This window comes from Cyprinodon variegatus, unplaced genomic scaffold, assembly GCF_000732505.1.
Source record: "Cyprinodon variegatus isolate N-32 unplaced genomic scaffold, C_variegatus-1.0 Scaffold353, whole genome shotgun sequence".
NCBI classification, from domain to species: domain Eukaryota; kingdom Metazoa; phylum Chordata; class Actinopteri; order Cyprinodontiformes; family Cyprinodontidae; genus Cyprinodon; species Cyprinodon variegatus.
The window spans coordinates 434,416-452,132 of record NW_015150806.1 but is presented as its reverse complement, the minus strand read 5'-3'; the positions used below and the strand labels follow the sequence as shown (position 1 = coordinate 452,132).

General features: G+C 36.3%; 1 protein-coding gene across 1 annotated transcript in view; it reads right to left on the bottom strand.

Annotated features, from left to right (window-relative positions):
* Positions 1–1,829: 1,829 nt before the first annotated feature.
* Positions 1,830–17,717, bottom strand: part of nalcn (sodium leak channel, non selective) — a 114,210-nt gene continuing 98,322 nt past the window's right edge. The window contains exons 23-46 of the mRNA XM_015385984.1: positions 17,566–17,657; positions 17,327–17,449; positions 17,116–17,172; positions 16,738–16,858; positions 16,518–16,649; positions 15,160–15,327; positions 14,915–15,019; positions 13,948–14,054; positions 13,744–13,864; positions 13,545–13,643; positions 13,322–13,415; positions 10,946–11,052; positions 10,730–10,807; positions 10,531–10,650; positions 10,373–10,441; positions 10,122–10,270; positions 9,886–9,979; positions 8,840–8,972; positions 7,036–7,151; positions 6,519–6,676; positions 5,225–5,375; positions 4,974–5,123; positions 4,720–4,837; positions 1,830–2,614 (exon numbers count right to left, since the gene is read on the bottom strand). Coding sequence (XP_015241470.1) covers positions 2,472–2,614; positions 4,720–4,837; positions 4,974–5,123; positions 5,225–5,375; positions 6,519–6,676; positions 7,036–7,151; positions 8,840–8,972; positions 9,886–9,979; positions 10,122–10,270; positions 10,373–10,441; positions 10,531–10,650; positions 10,730–10,807; positions 10,946–11,052; positions 13,322–13,415; positions 13,545–13,643; positions 13,744–13,864; positions 13,948–14,054; positions 14,915–15,019; positions 15,160–15,327; positions 16,518–16,649; positions 16,738–16,858; positions 17,116–17,172; positions 17,327–17,449; positions 17,566–17,657 — 2,805 coding nt within the window. The 3' untranslated portion in view covers positions 1,830–2,471. The remainder of the gene's footprint in view (positions 2,615–4,719; positions 4,838–4,973; positions 5,124–5,224; positions 5,376–6,518; positions 6,677–7,035; positions 7,152–8,839; positions 8,973–9,885; positions 9,980–10,121; positions 10,271–10,372; positions 10,442–10,530; positions 10,651–10,729; positions 10,808–10,945; positions 11,053–13,321; positions 13,416–13,544; positions 13,644–13,743; positions 13,865–13,947; positions 14,055–14,914; positions 15,020–15,159; positions 15,328–16,517; positions 16,650–16,737; positions 16,859–17,115; positions 17,173–17,326; positions 17,450–17,565; positions 17,658–17,717) is intronic.

Here is a 17,717-nt window from a genome sequence, read left to right as displayed (position 1 = left end):
TGGTTTTGTGTTTGGTCCACTCTATAAAGCCTCGAACTCAACGCTATTTCTGACATTTTGAATTGAAAAAGCTATATACTTGTTTAATTTTTTTCGTTGGTAGGGAAAACTGTGCTTTACTAGATGTTTAAACTTCACAAATACATTATGTCGTACCTCTAACTTAAACATTGCCACAAATGAATCCCTAGAGGGTCGGTTGTTTTTTGGTCTGATCTTTTGCTAGCAGGGTGGTGAGACCTTTCCAGAACATCTGTTTATGCATCGAAATCGAATTAAAGTGGACTCACAAGTTAGCTGATTTCTTTCGGCACATGGTTGGGATTATATATAGAGGTGTCAGAATAAAGTGAACAGAATATACATTTGTTCAACGTTGATCTCAAAGTTTCCCACACACTAAGAAAATCCCATTTTCCCTCCACCTCAAAATATTCCACTTCTGCCTGTGGATCCATCACATAAAACCAAACATTTTACGAGTTTAATTTGTAGGTTTATGACAAATTGTGAAATAGTTCAAAAGGTCTTAAAACTTTGGCAAGACACTCGAAATCACACGGGGAAAGTTGAACCAAACAGAAATCAGGTAAGTTGAATCAGACAGGTCAGAGTGGGCAGGCGTTTGTCCAGGGGAGGGCAAAGCTTTGTAAATACTGCATAGATCAGGGGTCTCAAACCGGTTCCAGAAAGGGCCGTGTGGCTGCAGGTTTTCTTTTAAACCAAGCAAGGCACACCAGACTGCATTCATCTCATCAAGTCATCATGTTCAGATTGCACTCAGATGATGAGATGAATTGAGTCTGGTGTGCCTTGCTTTGTTGGAAAGAAAACCTGCAGCCACACGGCCCTTTCTGGAACCAGTTTGAGACCCCTGGCATAGATTCCTTCATATGAGCCGATTAACATCAAAGGAGTCATGAAAAGACTGTTTTGGTCAACTCTGTTATAAGCATGTAAAATAGAACAGGATAGAATATACTTTATTGTCCCTTAGGGGAAATTAGTCAGGGAAACAATAAATACACGTAAACAAAAACCAGCTAAGGATTATAACACATCAAAAAATAAAAAAATATGCTGCAAGGGAATATCCTACAATCCGAAATATAAAAATATAGTTATGAGTCAGTTTGTCCTTATAGACTGTTCAAGATAGATAGGATACACAGAAATACTTTTCTAAGCAGAGAATAGGACAAAAATGCAAAAAGCAGTTTATGAATTATTATTTAATTTACCAGTAAAAAAAATCAACGCCTCTCCAAACAACAAATTAAGCATCTGCAAAGATTTTTTTTTCTTTTGTGTCTCTCTCCAGGGTACCAGTTAAATGAGGGCCCCATTCAAGTTTCCAAATGCATCCATCAATAGAGAAAACCTACCGTAGAATGAACCTTCATAGTTTGAGACCAGCATGAAAACTGAAATATATTTTATAGATTTAGCCTGGGTAGATTTTTACACATTTTAAAAATTCTGCAGTCCATAGTTTGTTTGTAAATCTGAATTAAAAAAAAAAAAAAGTATAAATAAGGATCTTCATTAAATCTGTACCATACATCCTCACCTTTAGCTTCCCTTCTGACTGAACAGAAAGATGAGCCATACACATTTTATTTCTTATTGTTGTAACCTTGATGAACCTGTTGTCTTTGATATTTTGTAGTTCCTATAAAAACCTTTATTGATCCAGTTTATGTACCATTTTGATACTGTAAAACAAACATATTCTCTGTTTATGATTTCCTGTAGAAAAATGCTGTTAAGTAATTAAATGAACACAGTGACACCCTTTTTTTCCTCATAAATGCCTAAAAGGCCTTTAATAGAATAATTACATATTTAATAAATATAAGTGTTTCTAATTACTTACAAAATAGGTGACATTTTAATGCTTCACAAATACAGACTGATGGAATGGCAAATACATTCGAAGTTAAAACTGTGATATTTTTCTCAGTTTTCTTGCCCTAATAAAAAAAAAAGAAGTCTCATTTATGTACAAAGTGATAATAAGAAAAACAACACTTAGAATCACCACTGAAGACCACAGGAGACATTTTATCAAACAAAAAAAATAACAGCAGAGAAAAATCAACGACATCAAAGGACAAAAAGCTACTGGTGCTGATGTGAAAGTTTTGAATGCTTATTTGAAACAGTAGAAAACACGTATGGCAGCAGCTTCCTGGTTAGCTTCATGATTACGCCATGGAAAAGTCAACAGTCTTCTTTGACACCAGATACGCCTGCATAGAAAAACTCAGCAGTGGACATCAACTGGGATTATTCTGGTTAAAAAAATAAAAAATAAAAGCCATGTGTAAATGTCTGTGCGCTGATTAGCCACTCCAGGTGATTTTAACATACAGCTAATCAAACCCGTCTGACATAGAGAGCAGTAATTCATTCATCAGACTACAGAAACAGAAAGATCCATATCAACCAGAAAGCTTCCAACACCGTCTCTAAATGTCGATGAGGTCGTCTCCGCTCTCGTCGCTCTCCACAGTCAGCTGCCGGGTCCACCATTTCTTCACCTCGGACCCTGAAGAAGCCTCATCGTTGACAGGGTTCATCTTACAAACAATAGATTTGACACTCGTACGGCCTGACAACACAGAGATAGTTTGCCCTGGATTTTAGTCATATTTTTGATTCTTTCATTTTCCACAGGCTAAAGATTTACTTCATTCTAGGCCAGCAACTATAATCCAGAGGCTGTTCTGATGAACATCTCAGATGAATAGTGCTAAGTGTGAGATTGCAATAGGGTCAGATTTAGGACATATTTTGATCAGACTAGACCACATTCATTCAAATATTAAAAAATGTAACCTATAAAGAGTTTTAGGGGAGGGGTGGCCCAGTGGTTTAAGCCCCATAACTCATGGACTCCCACTCTGGATCTCTGAGCAAGACCCTTAACCCCACACTGCCCCCTAGGCACCGCACAATGGCAGCCCACTGCTCCCAAAAGACATGGGTTGAATGCAGAGGTAAATTTCTCCATTCTCAATTACTATTTATTATTATTATTTTAGCAATGTGTATTGCAACAGTTGAACTGCTAATATGTCAATAAAGAGTGATAGCACCTCCAATCTTTTGAGCATGCAACTTTGGAGGGAAAGTTATTTGGTTTTTTGTTTTCAGCAAAAAAAGGGTCTTAATTGTGCTTTAAAGAGTATAGGGATAACAGGGACTACCGGTATTTATTTATTACGTATGCCTGGGTCACACTATAACTGCTGTGGCAAGGTTTTATTGATAAATACAATGCTGGCAGTAGGTCAGCCTGATGTTAGGCAATCATATCAAGACAATATCATTGCTAGATATTTTTATTATTATGTAAGTTGTAATCCATAATAATTTTAATCACTTTATCTTTTAAATTCGTTACATGTTGTCTCCCCTCTCATTTAGCTCAAGCATCTTGAGGAGCATATTTTGTGCTAGATGTGAGTAGTGAGACTAATGTGCCATTGCAATATAAAATGTGAGATCCTGACACGTCTCAGCCAACTTATTAGAAGTGTTATTATTATCCACACTTACTTCCGATATCTTTACAACCTAAATGAAGAACAATGGACTTGGGCATTTGCTTCACACTTTATTAGCTAACTGGGATTTTAGCTGATTAACAATTTCCTGTGTTAGTTTATGTGACAGTGAAACGAGGGTTGCATGATGGTGAACTTTGCAGCATGGGGGGCATTTCTATTGGGTAACTCAGACAGATAGAACTCGATCATTATTCTGTATGTGTACATTAAGCTAAAATTTAAACATATAATGTTATGACCATAGAGGTTTAGTATTTCAACTGATGCAAATAATCAAGATTCCCGGAGCTTTTGAAATTTCTCTACAATATCAGCGTCAAAGTATTAGGTTGTAGCGTTTCTACGGCTCCCTAAAAATTCTTTCATAGCTCTTTACCAGGATGAAAAGACTGCACTGGAATGCATACTCAATGCACACTCCTACTTTTAGTGTGTAAGCTGTATTTATTTACTCCATACAATGGGATTAAATTTATGGAGGAGGTGCAGAAACCTCTTCTGTAAATAAGCAAATATAGATTGTGACAATCTATATCTAAGGAAATATCCTAGTGGAGATGTTGTGCTCATCAGAGAAGTGTCTGGTAGGATGACTGATAATCCAGCAGGAAATAAAATCTATTTATCCAGTACAAAGAACAAAGCAATGTTATTACAGAAGGAAGAGACAGGGACCCTTGGGATGTTCCTAATCCAGTCATGATTCTGTTAAAGTCTAGAGTATAGTGCAGTTTAGGTGATGGAAAGTTTTTTTTTTAATATAATTTACAGAACCATCAGGAGACCTGTACATGGTTTGAATTTGCTCAAGCAACTGTACAGAGTGCTGTAATATCAATAAAAACATCCAAATACCAAAGTTTCATTGATGTTATGATATTTAAACGTAGGTCTGTTTACCTTGAATAAAATCATCCAGTATTTCTGTTTGTATTTTATCTAAATAGCCTAAAAGAAACTTATAATATTGGGTTTTAAGCCTGTGTATCTATCAGTGTCTTACAAACTGTGTTTTATCCTCTTTTATAAAACATCTTGGTTTTTCATAGCAGAGTAAAGCCAAGAAAGTTTTTGTTCAATTTTAAACAATTCTCTCTAATAAAATCTGTTACTTGTACAAGACAGAATACAGAGGAGAACAAACCTGCGGGCAGCCGCCACTGTCCCAACTTTCTCTGTGGTCTCCCCAGGTCTGTGGAGTCCTGTCTGTACCCTCCTCTGTCTGACAACGTGGGGCTCAGAAGCTGCTGGAGGCCACTCATCTAAACAAAGACAAGATATCCTTTGTTGCACCAGAGCAAAAGCATACCTGCTGATTGTGTGATGTGTCTGTGTAAAATCACGCTGTGAGTGTGTGTGAGTGTGTGTGCAGCACAGGTTTAGATGTTGGGGCTTTACCTCAGGCTGTGAGGGGTTGTCTGGGTTGTTAGCATTGTGGTCTTCACTTGGCACTGTGGTTTCTATGCTGGGAGGGTTGAGGAAGGAGCTCAGCTCCTGCTGCTGGCTCTCTCTCAGGCTGTGGATGATGCTGCATGACTGATGCTGCTTCTGTAAGCATGCACACATTAAAGGACACTGTCATACATGGACACAAAACACACTTGTGAATCTTAGTAGAAAAGACAAGCGTTTTCTGCTGAATGACTGACCGCCCTGATGCGTTTGAGGCATTTCTTTAGCCACATGCGTATGGTCTGCTTGGCAACCTCCTCTTCAATTGTATACTCCAGCTGTTCCCGGGCCAACAGCTCCTCCAGCTGGAGAGACTTCCTAATGTCCACCGAGCGATATGACAGCATGCTGGATGAAGAGAAAAAACACAGCTGGGATCTAATTTACTTTTTTCTAAAAGGGAGAAACTAGGAAAAGAATTTATAGCATTTCTGTTCAGGTAAGATCACACATCTGATTGTGTTCTCAAAAAGATACAATATACAAGAATTTTACCGTAATACCATCACATCGTAACCAAGATACATTTTCACACAACACTGCAGCAGGATTAGGGATACATAAAAAAAATTAAAAAAAACATCATTACCCAATATAAAGCTATTTCCCAAACACTTATAAGGATTTAAACCATTATTTTCTGGTTTTAGATGGCTGGTGAGTTACGTTCCTAGCAAACTTTTGTATCCTTTTTTAAATCAATAAAATAAATCTCATAGTTTGCCATGCATTTATGTCTAACCTGAGGCACTTTAGTAAAATGGCTCTGGCATATTGTTAAAATCACTTCAAATATCCTTATTTTCCAATATGCATGAATGAATATTAGCAAAAGTTGTATTTCAGTATTTATGTTTTCATCACTAAAAAAGATGGTGCTGTATTTTTATCGGGCAAAACATTTTATTGAGCTTTAAAAAAAAAAAAAGAAAGAAACTGAGTTTTATCAAATTTAAAGGCTTGTAAGTCTTAAAAAACCCAAATTAATCCGGTAAACCTTTTTCACTTCTACTTTTTCAATGTTTTACAAGAATAACAAGTAGAAAAATGTATAGAGAATGCCTATAAAAAAATCTCCTTGTTGTATGAATTTTGCCTTTATAATTTTCAAATTCAAAATAGAGAGTTAGAAAACACAGATGTTCTCTGTGTGAAGTGGTGGATGGATGTGGGAGTTTTGTATTTATGTTCTAAAATATAAGTACAGTATATTAAGTATGGGGTTTTGCAAGATATTCTCACATTGTACGCTTTAAATGGGGAACCCCTAAACAACCCCAGACTGTCAAAAGGAGGACAAATGGACAAGACTATTAGAGGAAAATGCGTCAAGAGTTTAGGTTGGCTTTGTCGGCTATTTCCTTTCATTGATTTCACAGGATTCAGGAGTTCAGACATCAATCTGAAGCCCAAAAAGAAAGTATCTTACTTGCTTTGAGATGTATGAGTTCTTGAATCGGAAAAAAATAATAATAATCTCTTGCAGATTACCTCAGCACATCATGAAAGGTTACATCTCCTCCACTGTGAAGTCGCTCCATTTCATAGCACATGTGTTTAAATAACAGTTTGTCTTTGTCCAGGTCCACCTCCAGTCTTCCTCTGAGAAGACGAAGCAGAAACTTCACCCTGGATGTTGGGATCACTCCCTGGAGGAAGAAAAAAAGGAACAAAGGTAAAGGTTTAATAAATGTCTGCAGGCCTTTTAGTAAAAAATGTCCCAACTAAGAACAAAATCATGACGATTTAATAAAGGCATGCAGAAAAAGCAGATCTACAGCTGCTACCCATGCCTTTCAAAGGAAATGAACAAGTAGATGCTGCAATTATATCACGATCATAACGAAAGGAATCTCACCTTTAATTAAAGACCCGCTGCACTAATAACTTTCACTCCTATTACTGAAAACTGCACTCCTCTCCTCACCTTCCGCTGATATTATATATCCTCTCTATATTGGTGTCCTATATAGTCTTAACATCCTTCCTGCCATTGCTAATTTCTCACCTCCCGTTTGTCATCCACCATGTTCCAGATGATTTGGAAGTGCCTCAGGTCATTATAGCTCAGCAGCTGGTCTTCTTCAGTGGAGTAGAAGAGAGAAAAGTTCTCCACAATAATGGCTGCAGCAAAAGAAATAGGATAGTACTTTATATATAGCTGGCATTGCCACAACATATTCAAAATGATCAGTCCAAATTGGTCTATTGTATTTAAAATTGCAGCTCTGGTAACAGACACGAAGTGTAGAAGTGAAATATTTCGTAATTCTTATGTAAATATATATTTCTAAATTAATAAATCAGCACTGAATCTATTTAATATCAACATTACAGAAATATGTATTTGGCTTCTTATAGATGGTGCAAAGAACATTTGAGGAGAATTTTAAATGAGAGTTATCAAGTGTTTATGTGGAGGTTCTGTTTCTCTCCTGTAACAGAGTAATCAATATGAAAATGAATGGATTATTTGCAACCAACAATGGGTTGAACAGATTCTATAGAAATTCTGCACTCAATATTTAATGGCAGTTTAGTAACAAGATCCATCTCAGACCAATCAAATCCCTTTTGCATTCTTAAAAAAGGAGAACAAAGGGTGAGAAATGTAGAACAAAATCTTCTCCTCAATCCAGATCATAATGCCACAAATCTTAGAGACTAAAATAGAAAATGTTGTGATGTTTATTAGTCAGAAAATAAATGTAAAAAAATAAAATTTCTGTATTGATGGATTGAACAGTTTAAGATTTCTTGTCATATTTGTATCTTTCCATCCAGCTTACATTTAGCAGCATAACATCAAATAAATGTTTTTAGAATGCTTACTTTAAAACTTTTTAATAAATCATATTTAAAATATGGATCGGCACCAGTGGAGATATTGTTTTTAACTTAATAGTTCCTTGCACCTATCCAATTATTCACACGTTTCAAAGGATGTCGCTGACCAATCCAAATTATTGGGATTTTTAAATATTAGCATTTCAAGTCAAAATATAATAAAAGAGCTCCTCTTATTTGTGGTGCAGCGTGTTGTCTATTTTTACATCCATGGTTTAAATAACTTTATTATAGGTTAGGTACATTACTTGTTAATCTCATAGGTTCCTAAACATCAAAGTGTTTTTCATTTTTTCATTAAACAAGGGCTTCTGGCAGCTACATATAATTGTCTGCATGTGTTTTGGGACATGCTTGTTCCCAAATATTCCAATGCAGCTGCAGAGGGAGAGTCATATTAAGAGAAACTAAAACACTAGTCATAACAAATGATTATAGCTGTTTCTCTTTTTCCACTTTGATGATGACATTTTAAACCTTAACAAGGTTAATCCTGTAGGAGAGCAGCATATTAAGTTATTCTGCAGAAACTTACAGTAATGCAGCACTGAATTGGAAGTCTATGATGACTGAGACAATATAATCCTGCTAATACCCCACAGTTAGTCGTGTTTTTTTTTTTATAAATCTTTATAGAAATATTCAAATTCAGAAGTTTGCATTTTAAATTACTGTATTACTCTGCCTTTTTCTACCATCTTCTCCGTTGAATTGTTATGGTGACAACATGACTTTCATCCCCGAGAACATAAAATAAACTAAGAACTAGAGTTTCTGCTAGTTTAGATGTATATCAAAATATACTTTACATTACATGTCTTTAAGGCATATCACTTAAATTGACACATAATTAACCTGAACTTCATAAAACTTCATCCTGTAACAAAAAAAGCCTCCAGCGATGAGCTGACTGCAATTAAAATATGAACAAAATACACAAAACAGGTGCAAAAAACAACACGGACCTACAAGTAGGTTGAGCATAATGTATGCTATAATAACGTAGAATGAACAGAAGTAAATCAATGCTCCAGCGTAGTTGCCACAGTCAGTTTCCCAGTAGCGATATGTATCAGGGGTGCAGAATGGGGGCTGAACCTGGAACCATAAAAAAAAAACAAGCAAATCATGAAGACTTTTTCTAGTAACATATTTTATTCGCCAAGCAAAAAGTTACAATGTAACATGTTGAAATTGAGTCTAAACTGCTAAAACCCATTTATCAGTGTGTAAGCAGAGTGTTTAAAAAAACAAAAACATTGTAATGTTTTCTACTGGTTGTAAATGCTAATCTAAAACTACTGACCTGGAGGTAAGGGTAATTTGGACAGCAGTAAATTATCATATGATCTGTTGTAAGATAGGAAGTTAGCAATAATTAAAATGGTAATTACTGTCACTAATGATGAGTATTAAAAGCTAGCTGAGTCTGATCTTGAGTTACCAAATTCAGTGAACCAGTCTGTGAAGTTAAAGGCTTCATTATTCTTGAAAATAAATAATATTTTATCTGTGCTTGCTGGGAAGGTCTGTATTTGGGTTGACTTTTTTTGAGAGAGCACTAAAGCTCAATCCCTGGTTCGCTGACCTAGTAATTCTTCAAAATGTGATCAAAAATGGGTTTGCCAAACTACTGGGTGGAGATTTATTGCAGATCAAAAATGTTTTATTTCTAAAAACATTGCATTTTTCTTTTCAATTGTGCCAGAATAAACCATCTTGTTGGATCACATTATATTATAATCTACTGTCACCAATTTTTTATTTGTTTTTTTTTTTTTTTACAGTGCTCTATCTTATGAGTTATCTCTGATTTGCCTCTTGAGACGATCTTGATCAATTTATATAACTATTAGTAGTTTGGCCTTTACCTGAGCATTAACAATGATCCAATTATTCTGCTGTTTTTAAGCAACAGCTTTTCTTCTTACTTCACTAATGCATGTCCCTTTAATATGTTCTCACACCAATCTAGTGTATGGAGATGTGCAGAGTTTCCAGCCTTTCTTACCATGCAGTCATGCATGATTTTATTCCAATCTTCTCCTGTGACAATACGAAAGAGAACAGTGATGGCTTTGCCTGCTGTGGAGAAGTTTGCATGCCTGCCATTTGTATGGAAAATAAAGAAAAATAAAATCAAGCAATGCAAAGAACACATTATTTGATGCTTCTAAAGATTGCAGTACTTATTACAAAGCAGAAAAAAATGAAAACCTCAGAGGTCAGGAAATATGTAACAGTTACCGGTTGATGTTCTCGCCGTATTTGACCGTTCCAAAGAGAACAACTCCAGCGAAAGCGTAGCACAGGAGGAGGAGAAACATGCCCACGATGATGAAGAAGCTCTTGTACATGCTTACCACTACAGTCAGCAGCAGCATCTTCAGTGTCACCTTCATGGGTCATATAGAAGCATTAAGAGCCACAGCATTTTATACTCTGGCAGAAATTATTTATGAGGATGAAGGGGGGTGACTTTGAGGTAAAGTACTCACATGTTTCCCACATATTGTGAAGAACCTGAAGACGATTACACACGTACCCATCATGTATGTGTACGCATTCTAGGAGGGGGAAAACAAACAGTTAAATGTGCTATAAATATGTTATAAAATACATTTCCCTTGTTAAAAAAAACAAAAATTTCTCTTACCAGTAAGGAAAAATGCAGAACTATCCAAATGACACCCAGTGAAGTGACCAACAGATCATAACGATTTCTTCTGCTCTGCCAGTATCCAGCTGGAGACATGGCTATCAGCTTCATTGTCACCTACAAAACACAAAAAAGGTCTGTATTCGAGGAAGAGAATGAAATAAAACTAAGACAGATGTCAAAACAGAAGGTTTACCTCAAGAACAAATATGAAGGTGAAGACTACAGACATGGTGGCAAGAGGAAAAGTCACTTGATCATCATCAACATCCCACTGGGAAGGAGAGAAACACATTTTATAAAACTTTGCGGTAATAGACAAACAAATGATAAATGTATTATGAAATGTACAAATTTAGTGTAGTAGTGCAATGTAAATATTTGGAGGGCAATATTAGGATTTAGACATTACCTTAACTGACAGCAAGACAGATTGTGCCAACACCAAGACAGCAATCCCCCGTTTGAAGAAGGGGTGCTGAGTGATGTCATACATCTTGGCTCGAAAACCTCCATTTTCTGTCAACAGAACAAATATGCTTAGATAATCTATTTTCTACAAAAAAGGCAAACAGTCATTGATGTGACTTGCAAAAGCATTAGGTCTGCTTTAATTGTTCTGATTTTACTTTGTTATTACCACTGCCTGTTATTTTTTTTGTTTTGTTTTGAGTGTTGCTTGATTGGTGGGTGGGGGGTGTGTTTGTTTGTTTTGTTTGAATTTAGTTGGAGTTGACAGGAGGATTGGTTGAGCTACATAATGGTGTACATTACCAGAAAGTTTGTTTTAGATGGTAGAATAGTTGACGCTAAGTAGGTCAGTATAAAAATAATAATTGACCTTAATTGATGTCACATTGGAGAAATTTACTCCTGCATTTAACCCATCCCTTGAGGAGCAGTCGTATGCCATCGTGGGGCGTCTGTGGAGCAGTGTGTGGTTAAGGGTCTTGCACAGAGACCCAGAGTGGCAGTCTGTGGGACTGGGGCTCGATCTCAAAACCTCTGGATTCCAAGCTCTATGCCCTAACCACTAGGCTTCCCACCTTCAATAACGCACTGAGCCCATGTTCACCATCCATCTGACTGAGACTGAGCTACTAAAATGGGTAACGCAATGTGCAGAGCTGGTAAAGACATAACCTAAGAGAGGCTGGATGAAAAACATGGAAATCTTGGGAAAAAAACTGTCAAAGGCTGAAAAAACCTACAAAGAAATGCCTCACCTTTCACCCTTACAGGAAGCATAACTCTCACCCAGAGCTGAAATAGAAAGGTTCTGATCAGAGTATATTTAGGTTTTAGTGGACAAGTCAAAGGTTAGACTTAAATTTAAAAAAATAATCTATGGGATGACTTGAAGTTAACATTGGATTTCATTTAGGTTTTGTTGTTTTTTGTAAAAAAAAAAAAACAAAATTAGGTTAAAAAAAATCTAACATTGATAAGACAAAAAGTGAACAGGTTACAGAATCTAAAATACTTTCACCTTGCATTTTTATTTTTCTCACATTTTGTTAGTGTAGTATCCTATATTGGCCACAAGGTGGCATTTCTGGCCATCTTCTGGAAGGTAGAGTGTGGACTGCTAAGTCTAATTAAGAACAAACTTCTGTTATGCTGCTTTCTCAAACTTTTATTCAGAGACGTATGGGTGAAAGCTCATAAATGTCTTTTCAGGAAATATTGTTAACAAAAATAACCCAAATTTGGCAAATGACACAGTCAGGCTTTAATGTTTGCTTTAGGGCAATAATTTCAACCAGTCAAACACAATTTTAAGTGGCATCATCTATCCAACAAGCACATTTACCAAGTTTTACAATCTTACTGGAGGCAATGAAATCACAGTGAGGTATAATAGATTGGATGCAGCTATCTTCTGTCAACTCTGCAAGGTTTTAAAAAGAATTCATTTCACACTTTGTTTGCATTTAACTCTGAATGAATTCATCATTCAATTAGGACCAAAAAAAATTAGTGTTACTAACAGAGATCTGTGTTAAATCAACTCTGCTATTTCAATATAAATGCAACACTTAACACACCTTCAAATAGGTCCAGCTCTTTCTGTAAAGTATAAATGCTGACCACAGACCCATTTTGCCGGCATGATCACGTAGTGGAGCAGCTCAGTGCTGTAATGGCTCGCCGGCGGTGAGTGAGCACCTCTGGATGTGGATCAGTCCGGTTGTTAAAGCTGGGGTAAGCTGCACTGCTGACTAAATCCACAGCTATTGATTTCCTGTTAGTTCTCAGCCCTGCCTTTACTAACAGGCAATTTCCCACACTGCCTCCAAGGCGCCTCAACTTGTTCCCATGACTCGAGTCACATAAGCGAGGGTAGCAGTGCGACTCTGTGGTGAAACTCAATCAATGAGTGTTTCCCTATGCTTAACATTTAGACACACATAAAAGAAAACTGAACTGTATAAGCAGACATGTACCTCAGAGAGATGAGTTTAATTGAAGTGAGTTGTGAAAATGGGATTAATTCCTCCATAGAAGAGTGTGACATGCAGTGTCGAAGTCATTTGCTAGATCTGCCTCATATTCAGTCATGTTACTGCTGCTAGTCATCATTTAAATGTTACAATTATTTCCTCAAGGCACCGATCCACAGCCAAAAACAAGGACTATTAAATATGATTTAGTGCTGCAGATGCTCATAGTATACAGAATCATGGAACATAATTTTAAGCTTGATGCTTTAGCTCTGTATTGCATTCTGTAGGTATTTGCAACGCCTATGATGTTCATATTTGCTTTCTAGTTCTCTTTGTTCTACCTGGACGGGGGGGCAGATGGAGTGGTTGGGCTATTTTCAATCGGCTCTTCAGATCCTCCCATCTCCTCTGGTCCACCGTTAGGAGGGCAGTACCCTGACAGTCAGAGATAAAATATTTGAAATAATAAAGCGGAGGTATTTGATGGTCTGAGGAGCAAAACACAGCCACTATACTGGCAGCAATTGCTCCATAATCGTACATATTTATATACGTTGCATTTACTTTATTCTCATTGAAGTTTGCTATGACAACTCCAACGAATAGCGTCAGGCCGATCATGCAACCCAGAAATACAAAGACATGGATGTAGATGCCATGTATCTGCAGAGACAGAGGGGTACAGATTAAAGGCAAGTAGAGATCTTTCAGTTAAATATAGAAAAAAAAAAGAAAAAGCTGAAGATTGTAGAAAGATTATTACCGGCCCAACACGATGAATGATGACATCTCGGACCTCTACCCAGCCTTTGAGGGACAAGACTTCAAAGAGAGCCAACATAGCATTGCCTACGTTGTCGAAATTAAAATTTCGTGGGTTGGCCCTGGAGCATGAGAAGATTTGATTATACATCCAGTAGCTCTGCAAAGTGACTTTATATGAAAGAATATCTAATACAAGTCCTACCAGACTCTTGGTACCCAGAAACCTGGTTTCTTCTCCTCGGCCTTCAGCTTCAGGTTGAGGTTTCTGGAAACACTGACATTTATCCGGAAGATACCATAGCAATCCTCCTGTGTACCATCACACAGGTGAACAAAAAGGGAAAAAAAATGAAGTGAAACACAAACACTGGCTGCTACAGATTTGTTGTTTTCTTTAGGCTGTGACCTGATGATTGACATTTAAATTTATGAAACCTTTATGAAAAGAAAGATAAAAAAATTCCTCTAGAGGTAATAGTTTTCAAGTAAAAATAAAGGAATTCCAAGTTCATATACATATATTAGTTGAATGATTTATTTTAACAACTGTATTTTATTAACAAATAGAAAGAAATATGCAAAAGATAATATAGTATCTGTTTAAGTTATGGATTTAGAGGAAGAAAATTGTTGGTTTTATAGCTTTAGAGTTTTCATTTAAATGGGGAAAATGCAAACTTGCCCATTAAAAAAAAAGTTTACTGATTGCAATATATAAATAAATGCTACATCTTAATACTCTTGTCCTTAATAACAAGCATGATGTAATTGTGTGATAAAAATACTGTACAGTCTAATATTTGAATTTAAAGTGATAATTCCCACATGGAAATATTGATATATGAACAATTATAGCAAACAGATGATTACATTTTACTAGCTATTTGCTTATCATAGTAAACCATAGTAAGCCTATAAACAGTAAGCTAAATGGTAATTATCTTTTTTAAAAAGCCTCTTTAAGAATTATAGAATAAAGTCAGCATAAGATAAGAAAAATAATAAAAAAAATTAAAAGAAAGCATTGCGACTTTTTTTGGTACAGATACAGCAGAAGGGCTGGATTTAACTGGAGGGAACAATATTTAGTCATTCAGACAGAGTTTCTGCACAGGAAGTGTGGGGCTGGAAAGGGAAGGTTTATAAGGAGATCATGTTTCTTTCAGTACCCGTTTGAGGATTCGTGGGTCGTTGCATTTGGCTAGCTTTCCAGCAAACAGCTGAACTCCAAAGCTTGCAAACACCAGCATCAGCGTGAGTAGCAGAATAGAAACCTGGAGGAGAGTTAACAAAAAAATGTAAGGCAGACAGCTGAACATAATGCACATTACCCATCAAGCCACTTTATACTGAAGATTTAAAGAGAAAAAAACAAATAAAGTCCCGTTTTCAATAGATGTACTTGACCACTAACCAGGAAAATCTCCTTGAATCCTTTAAGAACCTCCCGCACAACCTTTCTCATCTGAGGAACCAGCTTGAAGATCCTGAGCGGACGGAGGCAGCGCAGCATCATCAGCAGCTGAGCTCCGGACTCAGGAGGGACGTCGGTGGGGAGCCAGCAGAGAAAGATCAAACTCACCTACAGTCAGAGCAAAGCAAAGCAGATAGAGGAGTTTAACAAACTTTATGCTATTTTTAACTTTCTACTTTGCTTAACTGGGATTTAAAAAAAGAGGCTAGATGTAGATGGTAAAAATAAGGGTGTAAACCAATTGGTTACATGTCATTACTGGATCGGGAAATGTCAGCATAGCTAAGCAGTTGTAGTCCTAAGCAAGCTTTAAATCAATCTCTTTTTAACCTTTTGCATTTCTCTGTTATTCTGCTGTCTTATCACTTATCTGTGCAATTATTTGTGTGATTGTATGATGGTTTCTAATGTTACCAACAAACAAAATACCATTTGGTCAAAAAAGGTTGTCAATGGAATGACAAGTCTTAATCCATACATTTCAGACTTTTTCAAAGTCAAATTTCCAAATTATTAGATTTACCTTAAGAACAAGTTTAAGTTTCAGGATGTTCTACAAAACTGAAAATATAAATGCTGGAAATACTACAACTTGAGGATATTTTTTTTCTTTGCAGGTTGGATATATATACCATTGGAAAATGTATCAAATAAATTTGGAACCCAATTAATCTCTTCAAATCAGACAAATCATACATGTTAAATCAAATTGGTTTCCTTCCTACACCAATCAAAAGTCATGCAAGTGTGCTGCTCACATTAATGTACTTCGATTTGTAATCAGTTACACTTTGAAACAGAAATTCAGCATTTTTTTTTAATGTCTGTTACTGAAGTTGGAGCAGAAATATATTTCAAACACAAAAGCATTAAGCCCAGTCATCCAGTTTGCTTTTCAGCTTTAAAACGTCCTAAATTACAGCTAATTGCTTTTCAAGATGACTCATTTTATTGCAACAACACTTTTATCCCTCTGGCTGATAAACAACACACTTGCTGACAAGAAATCTGATTTATAAAACCCTTTTAACTTGTTCAAGAACTTAAAGTTCAAATCTATGAGGAGATGAAGATGCTAAATAATGACAGAAGTACAATTTTGAGCCGAGGGGAAAACTTATACAATGCCATGAGTTTGTTTTACTGTTTTTTGTTCATGAACATTTTAAAGACCCAAAGCAGAGAGGGTAACAATATTTTCATTGTCTGCTAGTTTTATATAAAAAAAAAAACTTTATGTATTGTAAGTAATTTCTTGTGATAGCTAATGTAACTTTTTTTCAGATGGAACTTCTTACAAGATAGATGAAGATGTCCATCACCCCTCCGAAGTCCCTGATGACGGCCGTGGGGGTAAAGAACAGCCCATCCGCCATGATCTTTAGGTTAAGCTCAATGCTCATAAATATCACAAACACATACTCCCCAATCTGAAACAGACAATAATTAGAGCAACATCTGTTTCAATGAATCCTTTTCTCAGTAAATGTGGCCGACACACCATCTGGATTAGAATACCTGCAGAGTTGGGACGTGCATAACCCTGGTAAATGGTGATTCAAACATCATGGAGATGCAAGAACAGATGGTCACCACAATCATCACCCAGTCCAGATAGGTGACTAAGCCCAGAAGATCACTTTGAGGACAAACACATTAGCAGAGCTATATGAGCCATTTGAAAAAAACAAACAACATTGAATATGTTGGAAACACCAACTCTACAGCAGTCCTGAAAGCCTATATATATATATATATATATATATATATATACATGTGTCTATGTTTTGCATACGTTTTTTTTTCTCTTTGCTTGGGGCAGCTGAACTTTTTTAAGTTTTAATCCTGTGCAACGTTTTGTAGAAAAAAAAAAAAAAAAACAGCAGACAAACTTACTAGAGCTGGTGGTATTTGGTGTTCTTCACTGCTCCTGTTATTGGGTCAGTTTTTGATCTAAGTATTAAAAAAAAATATGGTTTTACAATACATAAGGAGGGCTACATAATTTTTCATTATTCAATGTAAATATAATGCGAAATATAAGAACTGATTTCTTTCCAAAGAAAACTGGAAACAGACAAAAAAGTATTTTTTGGACAAATCTTACGCATTGAAGCGAGCCCGAACAATCACCCTGCAGAAGTTCCTGAAGCGATGCTCCCGGCCCACAATAAAGAGAGGCTTATCAAAGTAAGGATGGTTCTCCCTCAGCTCCTCCTCTTGAACTTTTCTGTACAGATAAGCACAGGGATTAAAGGGCAAGCATATAAACTTTAAGGAATAAAGAGAAACCACCATAAAGAAGTTTGTAATTTCACTGAAAGGAATCTTTTCTACTGCAAATACCTTTTCATTTCTGCCTGTTCTTTCTTTTCTTGAATCATCTTGATCTCACTGTCCTCCCTCTGGGCATTACGGTAGCGCACTGTACTGGAATGCTGGGAAAAACAGGGTAAAGCACCTTATTTCTTTGATTTTACGTAGTTAAAAACAACAAA